At 44.6% G+C, this 24,445-nt stretch overlaps 1 protein-coding gene across 1 annotated transcript in view; it reads right to left on the bottom strand.

Annotated features, from left to right (window-relative positions):
- The window catches only part of RPP40 (ribonuclease P/MRP subunit p40), a 39,566-nt gene extending 18,635 nt beyond the window's left edge, over positions 1 to 20,931 (bottom strand). The window contains exons 1-3 of the mRNA XM_066578836.1: positions 20,824 to 20,931; positions 16,849 to 16,935; positions 7,435 to 7,613 (exon numbers count right to left, since the gene is read on the bottom strand). Of these exons, the coding sequence (XP_066434933.1) occupies positions 7,435 to 7,613; positions 16,849 to 16,935; positions 20,824 to 20,931 (374 nt within the window). The remainder of the gene's footprint in view (positions 1 to 7,434; positions 7,614 to 16,848; positions 16,936 to 20,823) is intronic.
- Between the last annotated feature and the right edge of the window lie 3,514 nt (positions 20,932 to 24,445).

Below are 24,445 nucleotides of genomic sequence, written 5' to 3'. Positions count from 1 at the left end.
AGTGAAGAAACCCAACAAAATCACGGTGTTCTATTCTCCGCATATTGCGCACAGAAATTTTGAGCGCACAAACCCACTGATGTGGCGCCGGTGTGTGAAAGCAGCTTTATCCCGCGCTACAGCAGGGAGGAGCCATTATGGCACTGCTTCACCAGATTGTTGGCTTCTTTCCGGCAGCTCAGAGCTGTGTAATGAAGGATCAACAACCCGATGGTGCCGCAGCTGCAGCGCTTCTTGGGTTCGGGGACTGTGGGGGTCTTCCTTCAAGGTGCAATACTGTGCAGCACTGGGGTCTCTGTGTGCAAGAGAAAGCAATGCTCTGCATGACAGGGCACCTGGGGTAAAATGCTCTGCGCGAATTGGGGGGTGCACGAGAATGCAATACTCTGCATGGCCTGGGGGCTCTGATTGCAATACTCTGCGTGGACTGGAGATTCTAGTAAGCAATGCTCTGCATGGATCAGGGGCTCTGGGTGTCCTGGGATGCAATGCTCTGAGTTTTGGGCTGTACTGTTCTGCATAGACTGGGGACTTTGTGACACAGTGTTCTGCAAAGTTCCCCTCCAGGCACCGCTGACTATCACAGGCTCTGACCTCTGACACTTCTCTTCGGCATCTGCACTGCGTCTGCAGGAAGTGCAGTAACGCAGACGCCGGGAGGACGTATCAGAGCCGGTGATACTCAGCGGAACCAAGACCGGAGCTACACAGGGAAGATAAAGTATTTCCAGATTGGACTGCTGCCCCACCGGAGATCAAATAAAAAAATAAATAAATCTTGTTATTTGTATAGCGCCAACTTATTCCGCAGCGCTTTCAGGAAATTTATTTATTAGCCCCCCACCAAGCTGGGTACTCTTTTTACCAACTGTGGAAGAATGAGTCAACCTTAAAGGGGTTGTCTCGAGGAAGCAGTGAATTTTTTTTTTGCCCAGTCCCCCTAATTAAGCATACATTACTAAGCCCCCCTGTAAATGACTTTTCTAGCTGGTTTGTACTTACAGTTCCAGCGTTTCAGCAACTTATAAAAATTTTCCCAAGATGGCCGCCGGCTTTTTTCCCGTCGCTTGCTGTAGCCCGACGTGCGCGCTCCCGAGACGCTACCAGCTGTGTCTCCCTGACAACCAGACGCCCCGCAGCCGCCGACCGGACCCCTGGATTGAACGCGGCCGACCACAGCACACAGTCACCCACCGCCAGGCAGCAGGTAACCGGCGCTAGACCCCTGACAACAGACGAAGGCCCCCCGGCCCAGCGGCAGCCCCCCCCCGGCCCAGCGGCAGCCCCCCCGGCCCATCACTTACCTGGGCGGCAGGACGGCGGGACAGCTGGGCGGCTTCTCAGGACAGCTGGGCGGCTTTGCATCTTCCTCTAAGAGAGGATGGTACAGAATGGCCGCTCCAGCGCGCTCCCGAGAAGTGACAGCTCGTCTGCGCATGCGCAGAAGAGCTGTAGCGGCTAGCAGGCTGAAGCGGCTCGTGCTCAGAGCAGAAGACCGGACTGCGCAAGCGCGTCTAAAAAAGCAAGCTGCCAGCGAATTTAGACGGAACCACGGAGACGAGGACGCTAGCAACGGAGCAGGTAAGTGAATAACTTCCTGAACCATTCAGGGATTGAACTCGCAACCTTCAGGTCGTGAGTGAGAGCTTAGGATTGCATACTGCTGCCTTAACACTCTGCAGCACACTATTACTACTGGCAGGCCATTGTTACTATTGGGAGCCTGTATTACTATTACTGGGTGGGACTGCAGCCTCTAAACACACACAGGTAGGGGGACCGAGCAGTGGCATGGGGCACAGCCAGAGTGGGGAGAGTGGAGTAAATGCCTGTTTGTTAAGTCAGTGCATGCAAAAAGGGTTTTACCGATAAGCTACAACTCGGACAACCCCATTAAATAGTAATTACACTATCCGGTTATGTGTTTAATTATTTGAAAGTGAAAGAAAAAAATCTATAGCAGTGATTCCCAACCAAAGTGCCACGGCACCCTGGTGTGCCGTGTGAACCTGCCATGGGTATCGCAACACCAGGGGCAGATTGGCTGTTCAGTCCACTGGACAAAAAATCATGGTGGTCTGGTCACATCCCGGGGCCTCCCTCAACTGCAGCTGCTATAGGCATCTCCCTAAAGACTCATTTACACGCAAAGATAATCTTTTAAACAATTGAAAGATTGACAGTTCTACCGATGATTTTGCATAAAGTGCTAATGGGCAGTAATTCCCATTAGCACTTTATTAGCTTCATTTGCCAAATGAGCCCTGTGGAGCTACTTGCAGAACACAGCAGGTAGGTCTGAGCTCTGCAATTATCTCCTTTGTTCTCGCACGGGCTGAATACAATGTAATCAGCGCTCCCGTGCAGAACACAGCGTGCGGTCTGTGCTATCTTCTCTCTTGCTGAATGATGGATTTTATGCGCACCTAAAAATCACTGTTTAACCGAAGAGTGAAAGATGGAAGCATTTACACGCGATTATCTCTCATATGCCATTGTTTGAACTAATTTTGAACGATAATCGTTGCGTGTAAATGGGGCTGTAGACTTCAATTTACGAGGTGGCCGGGTGAGTCTATAAAGCAAAAAAAAAGTATACTTGCCTCCTTTGCTTTTTACCCGGTCTGTCCTGTCTGACCTCCGGTTGCATGGTCATGTGATATGTGACTGCTATTGCCAATTGGACACAGCGGTGACATGTGACCATGCAACCCAGACGTCAGGAAGGACTGAAGCCGAAGGAAGGGCCACTGGAGCTGCGCAGCTTACACAGCAAAGGAGGTGAGTGTATATATATATATATATATATATATATTTTAATCATACAGCATACGAGGGAGCATTACTGCTGATGGGGACAACAAGGGTCAGCATTACTACAGACAGGGGCAACAAGGGGTAACACTATTAATGATGGAGCAATAAGGGGGATCATTATTACTGACAGGGAACACAAGCAGCATTAATAATGACGAAGAGATAAGGGGGATCATTATTACTGAAACTGGGAACAAGGCGCAGCATTTTTTATTACAGGGCAAAAGGGAACATCAATGACGGAACAGCATTTTTAATAAGCGGGCAACAAGGGGGCCATTATTAATAATGGAACAAGTGTAGCTTTTTTAACGATGAGGCCAATATTACAGAGCATTTTTAATCATTGGGCAATGAGGGGGAGAGTTATTCCTGATGAGGGCAAAAATGGGGGAACTATTACTACTGGGCCCACTTAAAGGGGGCGCTATTACTACACTGGAATAAGGAAGTTAAAATCATATGTTGTGATAAGCTAAGCACTTAGCCACCCCCGACACACCTCCTTTTTCATAGGGGTGCCCCATGTTAAAAATTGTTACCCAGGGGTGCCCCAAGGCTGAAAAGTTTGAGAACACTGGTCTACAGAATCAGTTTTTTTCTGTTTAATGCTGGATCTGGGTATGAGAATATTAGATTCTAGTTAAAAGAAACTGTGGCGTCGTGGACAGAGGGAGCAGCTCCTTTAGCCTACCAGGGTCCACCATCCTGTGCCATCACCCTCCCTAATAAAACGGGCCCTGTCATCGAACATGAACAAGCTACATGCCACATTATTGCCTCTGTAGATGGCTGGCAGGACCATATGGCCTCTTTACACTGGCAGTGTTCTATCTCGCATTAGGCCTCCTACCCACGGGCGGATATTTGCTGCAGAATCTGCAGTTGGCGTCTGCACCACGGATCCGCAGCAAGTAGCGCCCATAGCATGCTATGGGAAATCGATTCTTCCTCCACACTTGCGGAAACCAAATTGTGGCTTTGAAATAAGAAGACTGTAGTGCACATATGCGACGGCGAGCAGCCGGGTCCATCCACAGTACAGAAAAGAAGCCGACTGAGCAGGAACGCACGGACGCCGCTGCTGCCAGAGCCGTATTCCGTTAATTTATATTAGCAATCTTCCTCTCACACCGATAATGTAAACACAACCTAAGTCCCATTGAACCAGGTCACTTTACCTACTAGCATTTAGCATTCTTATATGTAACAGTCCAAACTCCGGTGGCCAGAAGGGCCTGGACCTTAACCCTTTGCAATCCAATTTTGGATTCAGGTTTCCTAGGTGGCTTTCTCTTTCTGCCATTATACAATGGCGCCATCTGCTGGTTAGAGCCAGTACTGTGGTATGGGACATGCTGGAGAGGTCCCCGACAACATAGCGGCCAGTAATAGGCTGGGTTCACACGGGGGCGGATTTGCTGCGGAAATCCCTTGCGGAATTTCGCCACGGCAAATCCGCATGCGGCCGCTAATCCCAGGATTAGCCAGCCATGTGGACGAGATTTCTCAGAAATCTCGTCCCCACGGAACGGCAAATCCGCTGCAGCAAAGCTGGCAGAAGCCGCTGTTGCGGCGCGGATTTGCCGAACGCAGTATGTCTATTTTATTTTTTTTTGCCGCTGCGGCCGCGCTCTCCTTTATGTGAGCGCCGGCAGCAACGGAAGAGCGAGCGGCTGGGCCACTTCAAATCCGCCGCGGCTTTTTCCGCGGCGGTTCTCCTGGCGGAAATGTTGCGGTTTTTGCTGCGGCCAAACCGCGACATTTCCGTCGGGAATCCGCTCTGTGTAACCGTGGCCATATACAGTAAGAATACCCAGCCGGACGTCTTCTGACATCGGAGCTGTACAGGCTTCAATCAGAATGTCTTCAAACGTCAGACAGTGGATTGGAAAGGGTTAAGGCCGGGTTCACATGAACAGGTCGGATTCCATGCGGATATCTGCAGCGGAAGGCCTGCGAGTGATCGCGGAAAGGAATTGCATATGGTCACGAATGCGTGAGATTTTCTGTGTGGATGTACACGTATCGCCCGCACAGAAAAACGATCACAAGCATGGAATGCCATCTCTCCCCTAGCGATTTACGGACAAATCTGCGTCCATGCAGATCGAACGCATCCATAGAGATCATTGTAGTCCATACGCGCGGAATCTGCGGTAAAATAGAGCATGCTGCTATTTTTCTTCCACTCGGGGAATCCACAATTTCTACCCGCAAGTGTGAGCGAACCAGTGACAGTCCATGCATTTCAATGCCCGCGTATTACCGTGCATCATCCGTACGGACAGCGATCACGGAATGCGCAATTCAAATCCGCTTGCGGGAAACCGGCCTTAATGCAGTAGATTTTAGTATTCTTGTAGAATAGTGTACATCTTAGTGGGCAGAAGGAGCGGGTCTCTTAGCCCACCAGGACCTCAAGTCAACTATAAACAGATGAGAAATGGGTGAGACTCAAACTTATTTCTTGCAGCTAGAAAGCTATAATGGTGTGCTGCACTGCCATCTGCTGGCGGAAGGCCTGTAGTGCACAGTTTATTTGCTATTCTAGCCAGTGCTCATTCCAGCAGCTCTCGAGCAGGTTTCGTTACCTCTCAGCCCTCCAGCACTCTTTATAGTTTTCTTGTAATAGTCTTGTGGTTCGTTAGTCCAGAGAAATAACTTGGAAATTCGGTGCCATTGTATTGGTACAAACAGCGTTGGTGACACAGAGCCCGCTGCCAGTAGTGCAGCTTCAGGGTCTGTTCGCACATGGGGGGCATGCTGTGGATTTGTGTGAGAGTTCAAGAAATCTCATCCATATCCTTTGGGGAACAATCCACAGTTTAAATTGACCTGCAGTGCGACCTCATGCTGCAGATTAGTTCAATGGGGAAATAAGGATTGGCAGCAATTCCGAATAGTTGCAGATTTCGCAGTGAATTGTCTTCAGATTTGCAGTAAAATCCACAGGTAGAGACTTAAGGGCACAGACCTTTTTTTCCATTGTCGTTTTTTCCTTCCCCCTTTTGAAAAATCGTAACTCTTTTATTTAACCATCGGTGTAATGTCTGAGGGCTTGTTTTTTGCAGGATGAGATGTATTTTTCAATGGTGCTATTTAATGTACCATAAAATTACTGAAAAGCTTTAAAAAATTCTAAATGGAGTGAAATTTAAAAAAAAAAACCACGAAATTCTGTAAGTCTTTGGGTGGATCTTGTTTCTACAGCGCACAAACTACAAAAGAATTGACCTGATAACTTTATTCTATGGGTCAGTGCGATTACTACGATACCAAACTCATAGTTTATATTTTTTGCTATACTACTTTTATTTTTTACAAAGATATTTAATTTTTTCAATTATTTTCTGCCACCATTTTCTGACCATGATAATTTTTTTATTTTTCTGTCCACATAGCTAAGCGAGGGCTCATTTTTTGCAAGACATCCTGTAGTTTACGTTAGTACCATTTTGGAATACATACGACTTTTTGATCGCTTTTTATTGCATTTTTTCTTGGAAACAGGTTGACTGAAAAAAGCACATTTCTGGCATTCTTTGTTTTTTTTTACAACGTTCACTGTGCGGGGTAAATAAAGTCCTACTTTGATAGATCAGACTTTTATGAATGCAGCGATACCAAATATGTATTTTTGTTTTATTAATTAGATTGTTTTATTATAAATATAGCAAAAGTTTTTTTTTTTAACTTTTATAACTTTTTTTAATAATTAGTAAAACTTTATTGATCTTATTTTTACTTTTTTTTTTAGTCCCCAGAGGGAACAACAACTAGTGATGCTTTGATCGTTCCTGCAGTATGATGTAATGCCATAGAATTACATCATACTGTGTTTGGGCAGGCAATCCATCAAGCCACTCCACGGGCATGGCTTGATAGACATTCTGCCAAGACAGCCCTGGGGCCTTTCAGAAGGCCCTCGGTTGTCATGATACCCGCACGGCTTCCTGTGATCTCATCGCGGGAGGTGGTACCGGACCCTGGAACATCGGCTGGGGGATTTAAATGCAGCTGTCAGAATTGATTGCGCATTGTGGCCGCGCAGCTTTTTGAAGCTGTTGCCAGCGGATGTCAACTGTAAGAAACCCTATAGCGTTAAGGGGTAAAAATAATGAAGAAAAAAACTAAAAATAACCATTTTTTTAACTTTGTGTAACTTCTTCCCGCTCCTTAGAGTCTGGTCTCTGCACTATGGCCTATATTGATGATGTATTATATAGACACATAACTGCTGCAGCAGACGCATGCGTCATACACCACCGCTGGAAGCCAAGCAAGGCCAGTAAGGCAAGACTCTGTATGGAGCAGGAAGGAAATGGAGAAGGTGAGTATTCTTTTTTTTTTGTGCTGTTGTCTCGATCAGCAAAATCAAAAACAAACTTGCACCATAATGGTGCAGAGTTGCCTTTGTGGAAATCACAGCGAATTCACTGTGGAGAATATGTCCCATGTAAACAGACTCTTAGGATTATACATCTCCCAATCACACTATATCACTTTCTTTCCAGTGTAGGCTTCCGGCCGCCTGCACATGGGCGGGTCAGACCCTGCATGCGGAATTCCTGCAGCGGAGTTCAAGCCGGTGCTCGGCCGGTGACCCTAGCTTACCTTTCCGCTGTCTTCTCCTCTGCTGCGAATGTGCCAGCCGGCACATGCGCAGTACAAAGGACGCCGCACAGTTGTATGGCGATGACGCGCCCTCCTCTTCTTCGAATGTGTTGGGACGGGGCGTAGTTGATAGAACGCTGCACCGTCGGTATGGCGATGGTGTAGCTTCTGCGACCATTCTGCAATGATGATTACAGAATGGCCACGGGACGGAAAGCTTCCATTGACTTCAATGTAAGCCAGCCGTGCGTAGTCCACGTAATTGATTTCCGCTCGTGGGCAGTAAATCCTGCTTTTTCATAGCATGCTATGGACTGGATTTGCTGCAGAATTTGGAGGCGGAATCCCGCTCCGGATTTCGCAATGCACATCCGCCCGTGTGCAGGAGGCCTTCTTGAGTTAATAGATATGTACAGATTTATAGTAATATGCAGAAGCATGGATTAAGTAAGTGGGGTATGCATTAATTTAGAAGGTCTAGTCTGGATCTGTATTAGTTGAGGGGGTTTGGTCTAAGGTTTACATTTCTTTATAGATCTGTGTTTATGGGTTCTGGGATGGGGTCTGTATTATTTTATAGCATGTTTCCTGGGATATTTATTTAGGGGGTCTAGTCTTCAGCCTGATCTGTTCTGGGGTCTGCATTTGTTTAGAGGGATCTGGTCTGGGGATTGTAATAGTTTAGGGTGTTTTAGGTTTATATTTGTTTGGGGGTTTGTATTAATTCAGAGGTCTAGTCTGGGCTCCAAATTAAAGGGGTTGTCCCGCGAAACAAAGTTGGGGTATACACTTCTGTATGGCCATATTAATGCACTTTGTAATGTACATTGTGCATTAAATATGAGCCATACAGAAGTTATTCACTTACCTGTTCCGTTGCTAGCGTCCTCGTCTCCATGGTGCCGTCTAATTTTCAGCGTCTAATCGCCCGATTAGACGCGCTTGCGCAGTCCGGTCTTCTTTCTTCTGAATGGGGCCGCTCGTGCCGGAAAGCGGCTCCTCGTAGCTCCGCCAAGTCACTTGTGCCGATTCCAGCCAATCAGGAGGCTGGAATCGGCAATGGACCGCACAGAAGACCTGCGGTCCACCGAGGGTGAAGATCCCGGCGGCCATCTTCGCAAGGTAAGTAAGAAGTCACCGGAGCGCGGGGATTCAGGTAAGCACTATCCGTTTTTTTTTTTTAAACCCCTGCATCGTGTTTGTCTCGCGCCGAACGGGGGGGCTATTGAAAAAAAAAAAAAACGTTTCGGCGCGGGACAACCCCTTTAAGCTAGGAGACCATAGCTTGACATTTGGTTTGAATCTATTTTTGCTACTATAAAGGCTAGGGATGGCATAAATGAGAGACCAAGCATGTCTCAGTTTCAAATTGTGCAGTCTCAGGGTGACTACCCACCAGCGTTTTTTTTCTGCTGCAAATTCGCAGCGTTTTTTTCCCCAATTGTCAATGGGGCTTTCCAATGTTAAAAACACAACGCACAAAAAACGCAAGTTGTGTTGCATTTTTAACATTAGAAAGTCCCATTGACAATTGGAAAAAAAAAAACGCAGCGAATTCGCAGCAGAAAAAAAACGCTAGTAGGTAGTCACCCTCAAGGAAATGTTGTCATGTTGGTCTGGGCTGAATGGATGAGAAAAGGAAAGAGAATGCCACCTGTGACACTACATGTTGCTCTGACTGGCCAGCACTGCTCATGTGGGAAGCACTGTTTAATCAAAGAATCAGTAGAGTCTTAGCCAAATCATAGAATGGTAGAGATGGAAGGGACCTCCAGGGTCATCTGGTCCAACCCCCCCGCTCAATGCAGGATTCCCCACCACTGCCCTGTGATGCAGTGTTAATAGTCAACACTACCTTTCTGTGCTGGCATTGGATGACTGGTTGTTACCATCCAATCATAGTTCAATCATGCATCTAATTGACAAGAGAAATAACATTTTATGGACACCACAATACTACATATAATGAAAAGAACAGTGCTTTGAAATGTCACAGTATTGAGAAAAAATTTAATAGAAGTCACTACTTTTGAGTGAGGTTTTTTTTACACTTTGTATTCCAGGATACTAAATATGTTTCTTTTTTTCACTTAATTTTACTGTTTTAGCCCAATTGGGGGACTTGAACTTGCGATCGTTTATGTCACAGTCCTGTCTTAATAGGCAGAATTACACAGAAAAAATGATGTGCGCTTTTGCAACATGTTTTATTTCAATAAATAACAAGAAAAAAAAATGTAAAAATTCTTATATGAAAATATCCATATATTCTGTGCACAGTATACAGCTCCTATGCAGACCAGGTTGGTGCAGCTACTGCACCATATTTACAGATCAACAATAAATCATGTGCATTGTATAATCCTGCAGTCTTGTAGTCCATGTGCTTCTAGCTTACCTACTTATGAGCACTAAAGAGACTTTTGGGATTAGAGTATCATACTGTTATTAATACATAGTTTGCTAATTGCTATAAAACCAAGATGAGACTACTGAGCAGTATGACTAGGTTTACACAGTAACCTTGGCTGGGACACAGGTCATACGGCAAAGCACTGCAGTGTAGCTCTGTGACATCGCACACTAATGGAAGTAAATATGGTCCCATTACTGCTTGCAAGTTGCAATCCAATCCTGATGGCTTTCTTGCAATCGTTAGGTCAGTCAACTTGGAAGCCACAATGTGACTGCGAACTGAAGATCACAAGAAAGCAGGCAGGTTTTGATTTCTTGCAATCACCAGGCGGTTGTTGCAGCAACTTGTGAGATGCAAATTGACTGCATTCACTTCTACTAGTGTGCAATGTTGTAGGGTTATAATTAGAGATGAGCGAGCATACTCGCTAAGGACAATTACTCGAGCGAGCATTGTCCTTAGCGAGTACCTGCCCGCTCGGAAGAAAATATTCGGGTGCCGGCGGGGGGCGGGGAGTGGCGGGGGAGAGCAGGGGGGAACAGAGGGGAGATCTCTCTCTCCTTCTCCCCCCCCCCCCTCCCCGATCCCCCCTGCTCACTCCCGTAACTCACCCGCGCCGGCACCCAAATCTTTTCTTCCGAGCGGGCAGGTACTCGCTAAGGACAATGCTCGATCGAGTAATTGTCCTTAGCGAGTATGCCCACTCATCTCTAATTATAATGCTATCTTCAGCCCCTTGACCTTTGCTGTTGTCAAAGTTGCCATATAGCCCTAGCCTATTTTATCCCAGAAATAACAGCTTGCATGGTCCTGGCTATGTGAGAGATGGAGGAGGAGGAACCATAGACGCAAAAGACTAAACCATAGAGAAAAAAGGAAAGCTTGCATTATAGGAAATCATACAAATCATGTAGTCATGTATTCCAGATGCTTCTTGTTAACCTGCTCCTGAGCACTGAAGATGCTTTTGTGATTGCATCTGAATAATGTTATTAACAAAAACTATGTAGTATAACTAAGAAAAGACTCCTAAGCTGCATTTTATCACATACATCACATCTTGCATTATGAGAAAAGAAAGTAGAAGACACAAACACACAAATAGCTAAAGCATTGAGAGAGGGGTAAGGAGAGCATGCTTTATGGGAAATCTCAACTGAGCTCTGAGCTTGCAGGCCCACAAGCTGTCATACCAGAGGCAACAACATAATACAATTAGATACTCACAAAATGCGCAAACACATTTTTACATATATTCTCTATGGCAGAAGTGTATATAACCTCTATAAAAATGAAAAGTTTGAATGTCTACAATGATTGGACCGGCAATAATAAAAGTCAGTTTGTCATGTGTGTATTATCAAGGACAGTTTCAATACAATCTTGAAAAATGTAGTTTGTATTCTTTTCCTGAATGCTCTTCGTCAGTCACAGTTTCAGAAAGAACATAGCATTTGGATACTGATATTTCTTAGACATATTCTTGGTATAGCTTATTCAGTGCCCAAATCCAGACTTTAAGACTCATTAATGGTTGTCGATGGCTGGAAAGGTTGAAGACCTCTTTAGGTGATGTGGGCTGATGTTGCTCTTGAGATATCCTGTGCAAGTAGACATCCGCGAGTTCAGCAACTATGCCACTCTCATGATGCGCGCAAAATGCGCATGCAAAGAAAATAGCGGCATGCACTATCTTGCTGCGTATTACGCATGCATGCTCGCCAACATAGGCATTAGCGGCACACAGCTAGTACGCTTGTCATTGAAACACGGTCTTGTGAGCCTGGCCTTACTCTACTTTTTTAAGGGATGTTTTGGTTTGCTGCGACGTCTTTGAATACCTTCTCTAATACATGTTTTATTGAACTTTCTTCCACTTTCTCTTTTCCCAACCTGCCTATGGCTATATAAATATACGGGTTAGCACTACAGTTAAAAGCTGAGCATAGAGATGTAGCAAAAAAAAATGCGACAAGGTATTCTTCTGCCTGTAGGATTTTGAAGTATAAGAGAAGCCCCAGTATCCGTGCAGGTACCACCGACATGAGGAACACTGTGACACTAATGGCAATGACAATATAAGGTTTTACATGGTGCCAGAGTTTTGAGGTCATTTGAACAGTAACAATAAGAGTGATGCTGGAAACTACCATTATGGGAACAACCGTAAGATATAGAGCCGAAGTCAGAAAATACACATAGGTACAATTTTCAGAGCCTGGGTCTAGATATTGTTTTCCATCAACACAAATAAAATTTTCTAGTCCTGTCACTAATACCGATAGTAACCAGAACATAAGGCACATATAGGTTGATAAGTTTTTAGGTCTTTGGCATTGGTACCAGAATGGATATTTTGCGGCAATACATCTTTCCAGCGCAATGATCATCAGAAAGTATATACTAGCATTAAATCCAAAATTATAAAAAAGGCCGGTGATGAAAGCCATATAGGTCTGCTCAATAACTGATTTCCTCAAGCCATTTAGGTAGCAAAATGTGTACATCATCCATACCCATAGTCCAAATAAGAAGGTAAAATCAGCTACGGCAAGATTGAGGATATAGATGGTAAACTGGTTCCTTTTAATCCTTAAACAGAGGAACCAAATCACAATTCCATTGCCCAAAAGGCCCAAAGCACATAGAATTAGAGCAAATATGGTCAAAGGCAACGCGTAGGTCTTTGTTTTGATTGAGGACTGACTCTCTTCGGTTCCATTCAGGCCACCCATTGACCCATTGTTGCTGAAGTTGAGTGATTCATTCATCATGATTTCTGTAAAGACATTGAAGTTACAAATTAATATCTCTGCTGTAACACAGTCATCTGTTTTACATAACTGAGGCTGCCTTCACATCTGCGTAGGATCCTCCGGTGGGAGGTTGCATCGCAGACCCGGCACAAAATACCGGAAGAAAATGCACTGCAAGAAGCACTTTTTCTTCAGGTAAAATGCTGCGCAGCTGAGTGGAAGCCAACCGGACCCCATTATAGTCAATGGGGTCTGTTTGGTTCTGCCGGATCCTTTCGGGCAGGGGATTCCCCTTTTGGCTCCCCGAATCCCCGCCACAGATGTTAAAGCAGCCTGATTCACTGCTTGTTCTCATATAAGATAGGGTTAAGTTCTAGTTAAAGCCTTTTGCAGCCAATGCCATATGAATGAGTGGATCAGCAACTTGAACATTTTTTAGGTGCCCTTTAATACTCCAGTGGAGTTTAGCTACCAATGCACTTAATACAGTAAGTTATAGGAGACTTACACATTGACTCATTATTATACCTCATTTTATTAACTGTTATTTGAGAGAATGTTAGATTGTAGGATGAGCTATATGCAGAGGCACACATCTATCGCCCATATACTTGGTCTACAATAGATTTACAAGGGGGATCAGATGTAAACACCATGAGCATTCTAAATCTAAAATTGCACATTTATATTAGTAGCTACATACTACATCTTATAATCAGGGAATGCAATACAAATACAAGTTGATGCATACTGTATTGAGACTACAAGACTAACAATGAGACAAGGTAGAGAAGACCTCATGAGTTGACCTGACCCTACACGTTAGATAGCTGTTAGCTGAATAAGCTATTCTTCTTGGCTCTCCCATATACACTTTGGCGACTATGCATGTGTTCTCAATGGCAACAGCTGTTCTTCCCTGAGATCGAAAGGATTGGACACGTTGAAATCAAACTACCTGATCTTTCTGTCCCTTGACATTTGTTGTCCAGTGGGTGTCAGGAGGCATCCATAAATATGACACGGTCAGCCAATTCAACCCAAATCGGTGGGTTCAGCCAACATTAATCTAATGTGCATGGCCAGCTTTATAACTTACAAACTAAAGAGTATCTAAAGAACAAAAATAGCCATATCTTTTAATCTAACTTTTTGTACGCAGTTACGGCAACAACGTTGAGCATTTACTTTTCACAGTTTGTTTCTAGATATAATCAACACAAAAAGTAAGGGTAAAGCTGCTTTCATACCTGCATTAAGAGCTTCTGTTTGGAGGTTCCATTGCAGATTCAGCACAAAACGGCAAAAGAAGTCCTTCATGAAGAACTTTTTCGTCCGGTAAAATGTTGGACATCTGAGCTGAGACCAAATGGACCCCTTTAAGGTCAATGAGGTACGTATATGAGGTACGTCATAAGACGGATCCATTCGGCGGGGGGATTCACCTTTCTTGACCCCATATCTGAGCAGAAAAATGGAACCCTTGAATGCAGATGTGAAAGCAGGCTAACCCTGTGATGAATAACTCATGCAAATACATTGTTTTGCTTATTTTGCGTCGGGGAACGGGGGGGGGGGGGGGAGAGACAGATCTCCCCTCCGTTCCTCCCCGCTCTCCCCCGCCGCTCCCCGCCCCCCGCCGGCCCCCGAATCTTTAGAGACGAGCGGGGAGATACTCGGCTAAGGCACTACTCGCTGGAGTAATGTGCCTTAGAGAGTATACTCGCTCATCTCTACATCTAATATATTAGATCAATAAAGTACAGTAGCTATATAATACATCTTAAGCCCATGTAATCTTATATAAATAAGCTACATCCTATATGTTAGCCAGCATGCACCCATATCACTTACACATACCATAGGGGTGTTGCACTTTATTGATCTGATATATGGATGCATTCAGACTGTAAGGGATGTGCAATTTATCATAGGCATGTTTCCACAGTTTTAAATGATTTTATATATTTGAGGATTAATAAAGATGATATATTTTTATTTATGAGTTTGTGTATATTATTGTGTAGGTGTTGTGTTTGTGTCTTATTAATTGTATTGATTTGATGCCTGATGAATATATGTATGACTGCTTTCACATCTGCATTGGGGGTTCCGTCTTCCTGCTCCATTCGGGGAGCAGGAAAGGGGAATTCCTTGGCCGAACTCATCCGTCTTATGTTGTAACTAGAGATGAGCGAGCATACTCGTCCGAGCTTGATACTTGTTCGAGTATTAGGGTGTTCGAGATGCTCGTTACTAGAGACGAGTACCACGCGATGTTCGAGTCACTTTCATTTTCTTCCCTGAGAAATTTGCGCGCTTTTCTGGCCAATAGAAAGACAGGGGAGGCATTACAACTTCCCCCTGCGACGTTCAAGCCCTATACCACCCCCCTGCAGTGAGTGGCTGGCGAGATCAGGTGTCACCCGAGTATATAAATCGGCCCCTCCCGCGGCTCGCCACAGATGCGTTCTGACATAGTTCAGGGAAAGTGCTGTTGATGCCGGAGCTGCTATAGGGAGAGCGTTAGGAGTGATTTTAGGCTTCAAGAACCCCAACGGTCCTTCTTAGGCCATAGAAATTGCAGATTGCACCTATGTGCGATCTGCGATTCCTGTTCTCTTCTCTATATGCGCTCAATGGGGCCGGCGGCAGCAGTGCCGACCCCATTGAGAACATATAGAAGACAAATCATTCTTCTCTGCCACAGCTGTAACAGCTGTGGCAGAGAAGAACGATGTTTGCCCATTGAATTCAATGGAGTCGGCAATACAGCAGGTTCCACTGAAAGCAATGGGCTGCCGGCGATCGCGGGATGAATTGTCGGGAAGGGCTTAAATATATAAGCTATTCCCTGCAATTCATCCAGAAATGTGTTACAATAAAAATATATACCGTATATACCGGCGTATAAGGCGACGGGGCGTATAAGACGACCTCCCAACTGTCACCTTATACGCCGGGAATACAGCGGAGCAAAGAATAAAAATCATTACTCACCTCCCCCGGCGTTCTGCGGCGCTGCTGCAGGATGTCGCTCCCTCCTGGTCCCTGGCAGAGCATTGCTTTCTGGACGCAGGGCTTGAAATCCCCGCCTCCAGAAAGCTACTGTGATTAGCTAACACACGCCGTCAGCCAATCACAGCCATTCAATGACATCATTGTCATTGGCTGTGATTGGCTGAAGGCACGTGTGTTTTCTGGAGGCAGGGATTTCAAGCCCTGCATCCAAAAAAGCAATGCTCTGCCGGGGACCAGGAGGGAGCGACAGCCTGCAGCAGCGCCGCAGAACGCCGGGGGAAGTGAGTAATGATTTTTATTCTTTGCTCCGCTGTATTCCCAGCGTATAAGGTGACAGTTGGGGGGTCGTCTTATACGCCCCGTCGCCTTATACGCCGGTATATACGGTATATATTTTTATTTTTACACATTTCTGGATGAATTGCAGGGAAGGGCTTATATATTTAAGCCCTTCCCGACAATTCATCCTGCGCACGCCGGCAGCCCATTGCTTTCAGTGGAACCTGCTGTATTGCCGGCTCCATTGAATTCAATGGGCTAACATCGTTCTTCTCTGCCACAGCTGTTACAGCTGTGGCAGAGGAGAACGATCTTTATGCTGACAGTGCGGGGGGGGGAGAGGGCCCACTCTTGCCGCTATTGTGGCTTAATACTGGGACCTGTGAACTTGAGATGCAGCCCAACATGTAGCCCCTCGCCTGCCCTATCCGTTGCTGTGTCGTTCCCATCACTTTCTTGAATTGCCCCGATTTTCACAAATGAAAACCTTAGCGAGCATCGGTGATATACAAAAATGCTCGGGTCGCCCATTGACTTCAATGGGGTTCGTTACTCGAAACGAACCCTCGAGCATCGCGAAAATTTCGCCCCGAGTAACGAGCACCCGAGCATTTTGGTGCTCGCTCATCTCTAGTTGTAACTGAACGTACCCCATTGATTATAATGGGGTCCATTCAATTTTCGTTCAGCTGACTGCAATTTTAAGCTGCCTTCACATCTGTGCTGGAACCTCTGGCACAAAATCCGGGAAGAAAAAAATTCCTGTAAAATGCCTCACAGTTGGGTGGAAACCAAACAAACCTCATTATAGTCAATAGGATCTGTTCAGTGCTATTCGGTTCCATCATAAGACAGATCCCTTTGGCTCGGGGATTCCTCTTTCCTGCACCGATAACAGAGCAGGAAAATGGACCCTTGACGCAAATGTGAAGGCAGCCTTACCGGAAATACATGCAGGACTTTTTCTTCCAGTATTTTGTGCCGGATCCGCGATGGAAGTGGAGGTTCCAGCGCCAATATGAAAGCAGCCTAAATGTCAAAAATACTCACTCAGGGCTGACTTCATGCAAGTGCTAAATACTAGTATCTTGGTTAGGCTCAGTTCACATCTGCATCATAGCTTCTTAGGTAACTGAAGCCACGGCGCTCTGTTGGACCTGCCATATGACGGTTACCACTAGTGCCCAATGGACGCCATTGGCTTACAATGGGGTTTGTCATTATGTCCACAGCTTTTATGGTAAAATGGACACCCGCATGCTGCGCTAATCTTGCCCTCAGATGTGATGGCAGTGTGAACAGAGCCTTACCTGATGAGTTTGCAGGTAAATTTTATTAGAACATCCAATAAAATGTCACCCAAAAGTCATATACCAGGAAAAATCTAAGCAACTTGGAGCAACAGAACCGAGGACTGAAGCTGTTTCCAGGAGAAGTGCAGGCAAATACAGAAGGGAAGGCATATGATACCTTGTACATGCAAATTAATTTCCAACCCTGCAAACCGAATCCATCGGCTGCTTATCTCTACATTTGTTTATTAACCAGTGGAAAAAACAAGATTAGCTAAGTCAATAACATAAGGGAACAAACAGGGTGAAAATAATCACAGGAAGTGGCTGAGTGAATCAAACGCATGGTCTACAGAGACAGCAAATATTAACCATGATAATCTGAGAGATAACTCCAATGAACTGCAGCGCCAAACAACCATCAAATGTGGTACTTCTTTGTCTTTATATTTAAAATTTCAGAGCATTTGTATGTAAATACGGCTGATTTGAAGGGTTTTAATGGGACACTTTGTTCTCGGAGACAGCTAGGAATATATTCAATGAAAAGCACATGCTAAAAGGAATTGTCTTCTATTTGATTCCCTAAAGAGAATACCGTTCTCTGATATGGGAACACTTATGGTATTTGGGTGGGGTGGAATTTTCCGACTGACAAAGGGTACCTAGTGAATGGAACCCCTTCCTCATGGGGTTCCTCTTCCCCCTTTCTCAGGGTTTGGCCAAGGTAGTTCCTATGTGTTGCGCACCATACCATCATGGTGCTGTATTCTCTGTCTGGTACACCCCACCCTCTCAGGTTTTGGTAAATGTGTTTCGAGGTGTTGTGTTATACACTAGACATATGTTCTTTGTGTCTTCACACCTTTTCTGGTTGGATATTATCGTTTCACAATTTTACAGTGACAACCATATTGTTTTGAAAACTTAAAAATGTACAAATAAAGAATAAAAAAAAAAAAGAGGATTGCCCTCTGATGCAGCTATGGCTACTCTGGTTAGCCAACAGGGACCAAATATGTACCTATCTCCATTTGCTACAGAATTTATCCTCCAATCTTCCCCTCAACTAATGAACAACTTATATGTAGCTACATGTAATCAAACGGTGGTCACCCACATGGTTTTAAGCAGTGGTTTAGCAGCCTGCAGAATAGTAATTATGAGCCCCTAGATAGTGTGGAAAACATTGGCAGAGGCAAAAAATACTCATCTTTCCTATGTTTCCTTGAGACTCCTCTTCTATCTTCCAGCTTCAGAGGAGAGACGATGGAGATGCTACTGGCAAGTGGCGTTTTCAGCTGTGTCTGCACACTCCATCCACTTAGACTGGACTAACATCTAATTAAAGGCATCCTCAATGTTAGCAGAGCGAGAAATAGCAGTAGTTGGTGAATTTATTCAACTGTCCCAGATGTTGTGGACTTTAACCCCTTAATGACATGGCCTATTTTGGCGTTGAGGACCAAGCGATTTTTGGTATTTTTCCATCTCCATTTTTCAAAAGCCATAACTTTTTTATTTTTCCGTCGGCGCGGATGTATAAGGGCTTGTTTTTTGCGTGGCGAACTGCAGATTTTTGTGGTAATTATGCAGCATAAATGATACAACACATTTTTTTCTGCGGGTCGGTACGGTTACAACGATACCAAAATTCTTATATTTTTTTAGGTTTTTGCACTTTTCCACAATAAAAACCCTTTTTTGGGAAATTATAATTTTTTTCTAAACTCACTGCATTCAAAGTCCTATAACTTTTTTATTTTTCCATGGACAGAGCTCTGTGAGGGCTTATTTTTGTGAGACGAGCTGTAGTTTTTATTGGTACCATTTTGGGGTACATACGTTTTTTTTTATCACTTTTATTGCGTTTCATGGGAGGCAAAATGCTAAAAATTTGCATTTTGCCTCAGTTTTTTAGCATTTTTTTTACGCTTTTTATCCTGCACGGCAAAAAGCAGACCACTGGTTTCACCCTGACTACACTACAAGCTTGACAAAGACCCGAGTGTAGGGTCGATACGTGGCTGCTTGCTTCATTCCTGATGTCTTTGATTCAACAAAGAAGAAATTTTACAAGTGGATGCTGCCCTGCTGACTCTTGTCTTCTACATCTATGATCAACTGTGGACCCTAGGAGTCGGGCCCCTTCTTGGGCTGTGCATGGTACCTTGCACCAGTAGTGTGTTATACGTTTTGAGTGCTGCTGCTATCTTTTCTATTATTGCTCACTACTTCTCTAATGTCCCCACTGCTGATGTTAGTTCTGTGTGTGCATTACAAACAGTTATGCATTAGAATATGCAGTCTTCTCTGTGCACAATGTATAGAATATACTCAATAGAATATAGAAAAAAAGGGGCAGAGGACAGGAAGAAGAAGCACAACATGTATGTTAAAAGCTTCCATAAGGATAATACAGTGGTCACTGCATTAGTACATTCTTGTATTTTTGATGTAGCCTGTAGAGATGAGCGAACGTACTCGGATAAGCACTACTCGTCCGAGTAATGTGCTTTATCCGAGTCTCGCTGTACTCGGGGCTAAAGATTCGGGGAGCGCCGCGGAGCGGGGAGCTGCAGGGGAGAGCGGGAAGGAACGGAGGGGAGATCTTTCTCTCCTTCTCTCCCGCCCGCTCTCCCCTGCTCCCCGCCGCAACTCACCTGTCAGCAGCGGCGCTCCCCGAATCTTTAGCCCCGAGTACAGCGGTACTCGGATAAAGCACATTACTCGGACGAGTAGTGCTTATCCGAGTACGTTCGCTCATCTCTAGTAGCCTGTCATTTTTCCATATCTTCATACTATGCTACACGATCACCAGTAACTTGAAGTTGTAAGTAATACTAATATCAATAGGTGAATTCTAAGCTCCAGTACCTGGAGCAATTACAGGAATGGGATAAACAAGACATAATGAACGGGCTCATGATGAGCCCATTTCAGCACCAACCAGCATGAACTTTGACATATGTAACTTTGGCAGCATTTTTTCTATTTAAACCACAGGGCAAGCTGCCATCAGTTTGAACCTGACAAAGTTCCGGGTACGGGCACAAAAGGCGTATTTCATTATGCAACGATGTCTTGTATAATAAAGGATAGTGTTAGTTAAAGTTTAATCACTGTCCTATTTCAATTTCTTTAGAAATAATACCATTTAGTCCCTTTCTTTCTACAAGCCCTATTGTAGGGCCCTGCTTAGTCGCTATTTAGTCCCTATTCTTCACAATGTATGGAACAAAGCATAACAGCTAGAGTCCACCCATGAGCTCAGAGACAACTGAGAATTACAGATACTGCCTGCAGAGGGGAAATATGGTGGTAAATGCAAGAAATGAATCATATAATGGCCACGAATAGTGTTATCGTCATGTATACATACATGGCAGTTTATTGTGAAAAGTTACCTGAAAAGTCAGGTACATTTTAACGATAGAATTGATCACTTATCCTTTTTATAAATGTAACTATTTTTTAAATGTGATGGTGTTTTGTTACTGCTTTTTCCACTTGTCTGTTGATAAGGATAAATACATGCAATGCAAAATAGGCATGCTAGCTGATTATACAATCACTCATAACTGGCTGGAGAAAGTGATGCTAAACTATTTGTTGGCCGATTTACCTGTATATTTGTTCCCTGCATGTAGACCGGCTCAAACACCTTAAACCCTTTAAGGACCAGGCTGTTTTGTACCTTAAGGACCAGACACTTTTTAGGGATTTTACCCATGTGGTGGTTTTACTGCTCTATTTTTTTTCCTTTAGCTACCAAAATTATTTTTGCTGCGCTTTTTTTCCGTGACATATAGAACTATTTTTTTATATCTTTTTCACTGACTTTTTTTTTCCCGTTTTTTAGTTTTATTGGGGGTAAGAAGCTAAAAAAAATCATTTTTTAAAATATTTATAATTTTTTTTAAATTATTTTTATTGTTACACTAAAATAAAGTATGGGAATGGGTTCCTCTATTTGTTTCGGACGTTTTGATATATAGTATGTATGGTTTTGGTTTACAGGGCGCATAGGGCGACGGTTTTTGTTGGGGTCTGCTTTGTGTTATTCTCTTTCTTATGTATGTATTGTTGTTTTAGTCTGTTATTTTGTTTTACTTATTTGTGTAATTGTGTTGTTTACTATCTATGTTCCCCATGACGTCATGTAAGACCTCTGGGGGACATTCACATATTTTCTTTATTTGACACTTTCCCACTGTAGCTGGGGCGTCCATAGGAGCCCTAGTTACAGGGGAAAGCAACCCCTGTGGTGACATTAGTCACCTGCAGAGCTGCCAGGGTCTAGTCTGACCCTCCAGCTCTACAGTAGCACGGAATCCCAGGAGGTCACATGACCTCCGAGGCTCCCGTAGTGAAAGTACATGTTACTTTCACTTTCCCCATACAGTGCTCATTATATCGGGGAAGCAGAAGGCAGGAAGGGTTAAAAACCCCTCCTGCCTTCTGCTCCGGGTTATCAGCTGTCACTAACAGCTGATAACCCGTTCCTGCCTCTGACTGATTGCAGAGACAGGAGACTTAAAGCACCGCCATAATTTTACTATCGGCGGTGCTCTAAGCCCAGGACCAGCCGCCGTAAATTTACTGTGGCTGGTCCTAAACGGGTTAAATAATGGCTGCTATGTGTTTTGGTTTGCTGAAGTGTTGTGGATTCTTTTAAGTATTGTTTGGTCTTTGGATCTGGACTATTGCCATGTAGCACCACAGGAGGACAAGCAACACAATACTATTACTCTCAGCATGGACTTTCCTGATGCATGGATTTGAACATCCACGAGTAGTGCTGGTTTATACACTATCTGTTGGCCTTCTTACATCATGAACTGATGAGAATTGCTAAAGGAAACAGGCGATTAAGTTTTTTCCATATGATTTTTAAAACTCAACTGGGAGTCTATATGTCCCCGGAATGGTCGCTCTTTAGGAAGAGGTTCACCCTGTAGATGAACCCAGGGGGATGAAGGGAAAGTGAGTATAGGTAAGCTATGTTATCACAAAGAGTGTACTGTGAGGATGATGTATTAAGAGTAGAAATGAGCGAGCATGCTCATTTAAGGCTAATGCTCAATCGAGCATCGGTCTTGTGGAATAACTGATTACTCGACCAAGCACCATGTTGGGGGGAAAGTGAGAGAGATATCTCTCTCTCCCCCCGCTGCCCCCCCCCACCCCCCCGCATGGTGGCTCGGTCAAGTAATCAATTACTCGACAAGACCGATGCTCGATCGAGCATCAGCCTTAAACGAGCGTGCTCGCTCATCTCTAATAAAGAGATATAGAAAAGTCACTAGATACTTTAGAAATGTTCTGAGGATCTTGAAGGAGGGCAGCCTTGTAAGGTCTTAAAGGTTATGGACATTTTTTAGCAGCTCTGCTAAACTCCCTCCCCCTCTTCGCCCCTTGCCTGCTGTCGGCAAGGGTAGGCGGCAGGACGCGATGGAGCTAGTGTGCTAATCTCCCGTCCTGTTCTGCCCCCTCCCTTTGCTGACAGCCGGCAAGGGGCGGAGAGGGGGAGGGAGTTAAGCAGAGCTGCTGCTAAACTCCTTCCCACCTCCCTTTTCCAGCAGCTCCCATAGGAGTCTATGGGATCGGCCGCCGTATTGTGGTCAAAGATAGGTCCAGACCTATTTTTTCTGGTCAGCCCCCAAAAATCACCCATCTGAACAAATGCATTGGAATCCAATGCTTCAGATGGTCGCAATTTTCGGCAAGCGTTTTATCACAGCAAAATCACCAAGATAAAACGCCCGTGTGGAGAAAGTCTGAATGGCGGATCTCCTACAGAGACTGTGATGGAAACACACTCAGGGTATACATGCAGACCAACCTCCGGGACTTAGGGTTCTGATTTACGGCTTCTACTAGCCCAGGGCCTGCATACAAAGCCTCAAATTCATGAGTGCTTCAGGTGACATAATGATCAGGAAAACTAACAAGATAACCAGGATAACAGGAACAGGAAGCTGTGGGTTTAAATAGTCTCCGTGCGTCCTCCAGGCCCATTTATGATGTATTTATTGAGCTACAGAGCAGGTAATAATTACACTGCCCGGGCCGCGTCAATATATTGTATTCATCTTACGGCGTGAATATTAGAGATGGGTGAATAGCTCTTTAATAAAATATGACTTGCTCTAAAGCATAGCTATTATTCTTTATTCAATGACAGCACTGGCAAACAGAATAGCTAAGGCCTTATGTCAAAGGAAGACAATAATAGCAAAGGTCATTTGCTTTTCATGAAATATGCATGATTGGACTTATTGTGCGCTCACACCCACTCTCAGTACACATTGCATGTATTTGTGGCATGTGATCCAAAATGAATGAATAGAGATTAATTATGGGAACACTAAGGTGATTTTAATTATTTAGACATAGAAGACAAGGCAAGTATGTCGTATTCTGGAATAGACGTAAAGGAGTTTTCCAGGCAGTGCCGGCTGTCAGTGTCGCAGTCTGAGCCGAAGCCGCTGCTCCGACCCCTGTGTGGTTGCCAGCCCTCGGAATTGCAAGCGCAGCTCTTACTGAAATCGATGCAACCCCATATTGTGCAATTACAGATCCCATTGGTATCAATGAGAGCCACGCCTGGAATTCTGAGCTCCGGCCGCTACACAGGGGTTGGAGCAGCGGCTTAGACTCTAGCCCTCGGTGTATCCAGGCACTGATTACCGTCGCTGCTTGGAAAAGGCAATTTAAAGGGAACCTTTCAAAGCCTTCATGCTGCCCACTCTGAGGGCAGAACAAAGTAATGACAGATATGCTGGTTTTAGCAGTCCATCATTAATGTTAATGTGTTATAGTTTGGGAGAACTTACATCTCATTGCTTGCCACACAATGCAAGAAGTCTCATATTTGCAGACACCTGTGCCTCCCTACTGCTGTGCATAGGGAGAAAATGCCGTGTGAGTCCTCTCAAGGATGTATGACCACTGTGTAGCTCTCAGTATTCACGAGCAGCGAGCTCCCCTCACCCAATCACAGCTGATTGACAGCTTTCTCTCTATGCTCAGTTGTAGAGAGAAAGCTGTCAATCAGTGGTGGGAGGGACTACTCATGAATGCAAAGACCTAGCATGTTAGGCCGGCATGACATGAGCATATTTGCACATGCAGGAGTAAAGCATTTTAGTGGAATGCACTCATCGGCATATTTTTCTGTACTTTTCCCGCAAGGCATTAGTGTATTTGCATTTGCGCTGAGAAAAAACCCTGCACCAATTGAA

The sequence above is a fragment of the Eleutherodactylus coqui genome, chromosome 9 (genome assembly GCF_035609145.1).
Source record: "Eleutherodactylus coqui strain aEleCoq1 chromosome 9, aEleCoq1.hap1, whole genome shotgun sequence".
In the NCBI taxonomy this organism is placed as follows: domain Eukaryota; kingdom Metazoa; phylum Chordata; class Amphibia; order Anura; family Eleutherodactylidae; genus Eleutherodactylus; species Eleutherodactylus coqui.
Note: the sequence above shows the minus strand (reverse complement) of the source record. Positions and strands in the feature narration are given on the sequence as shown.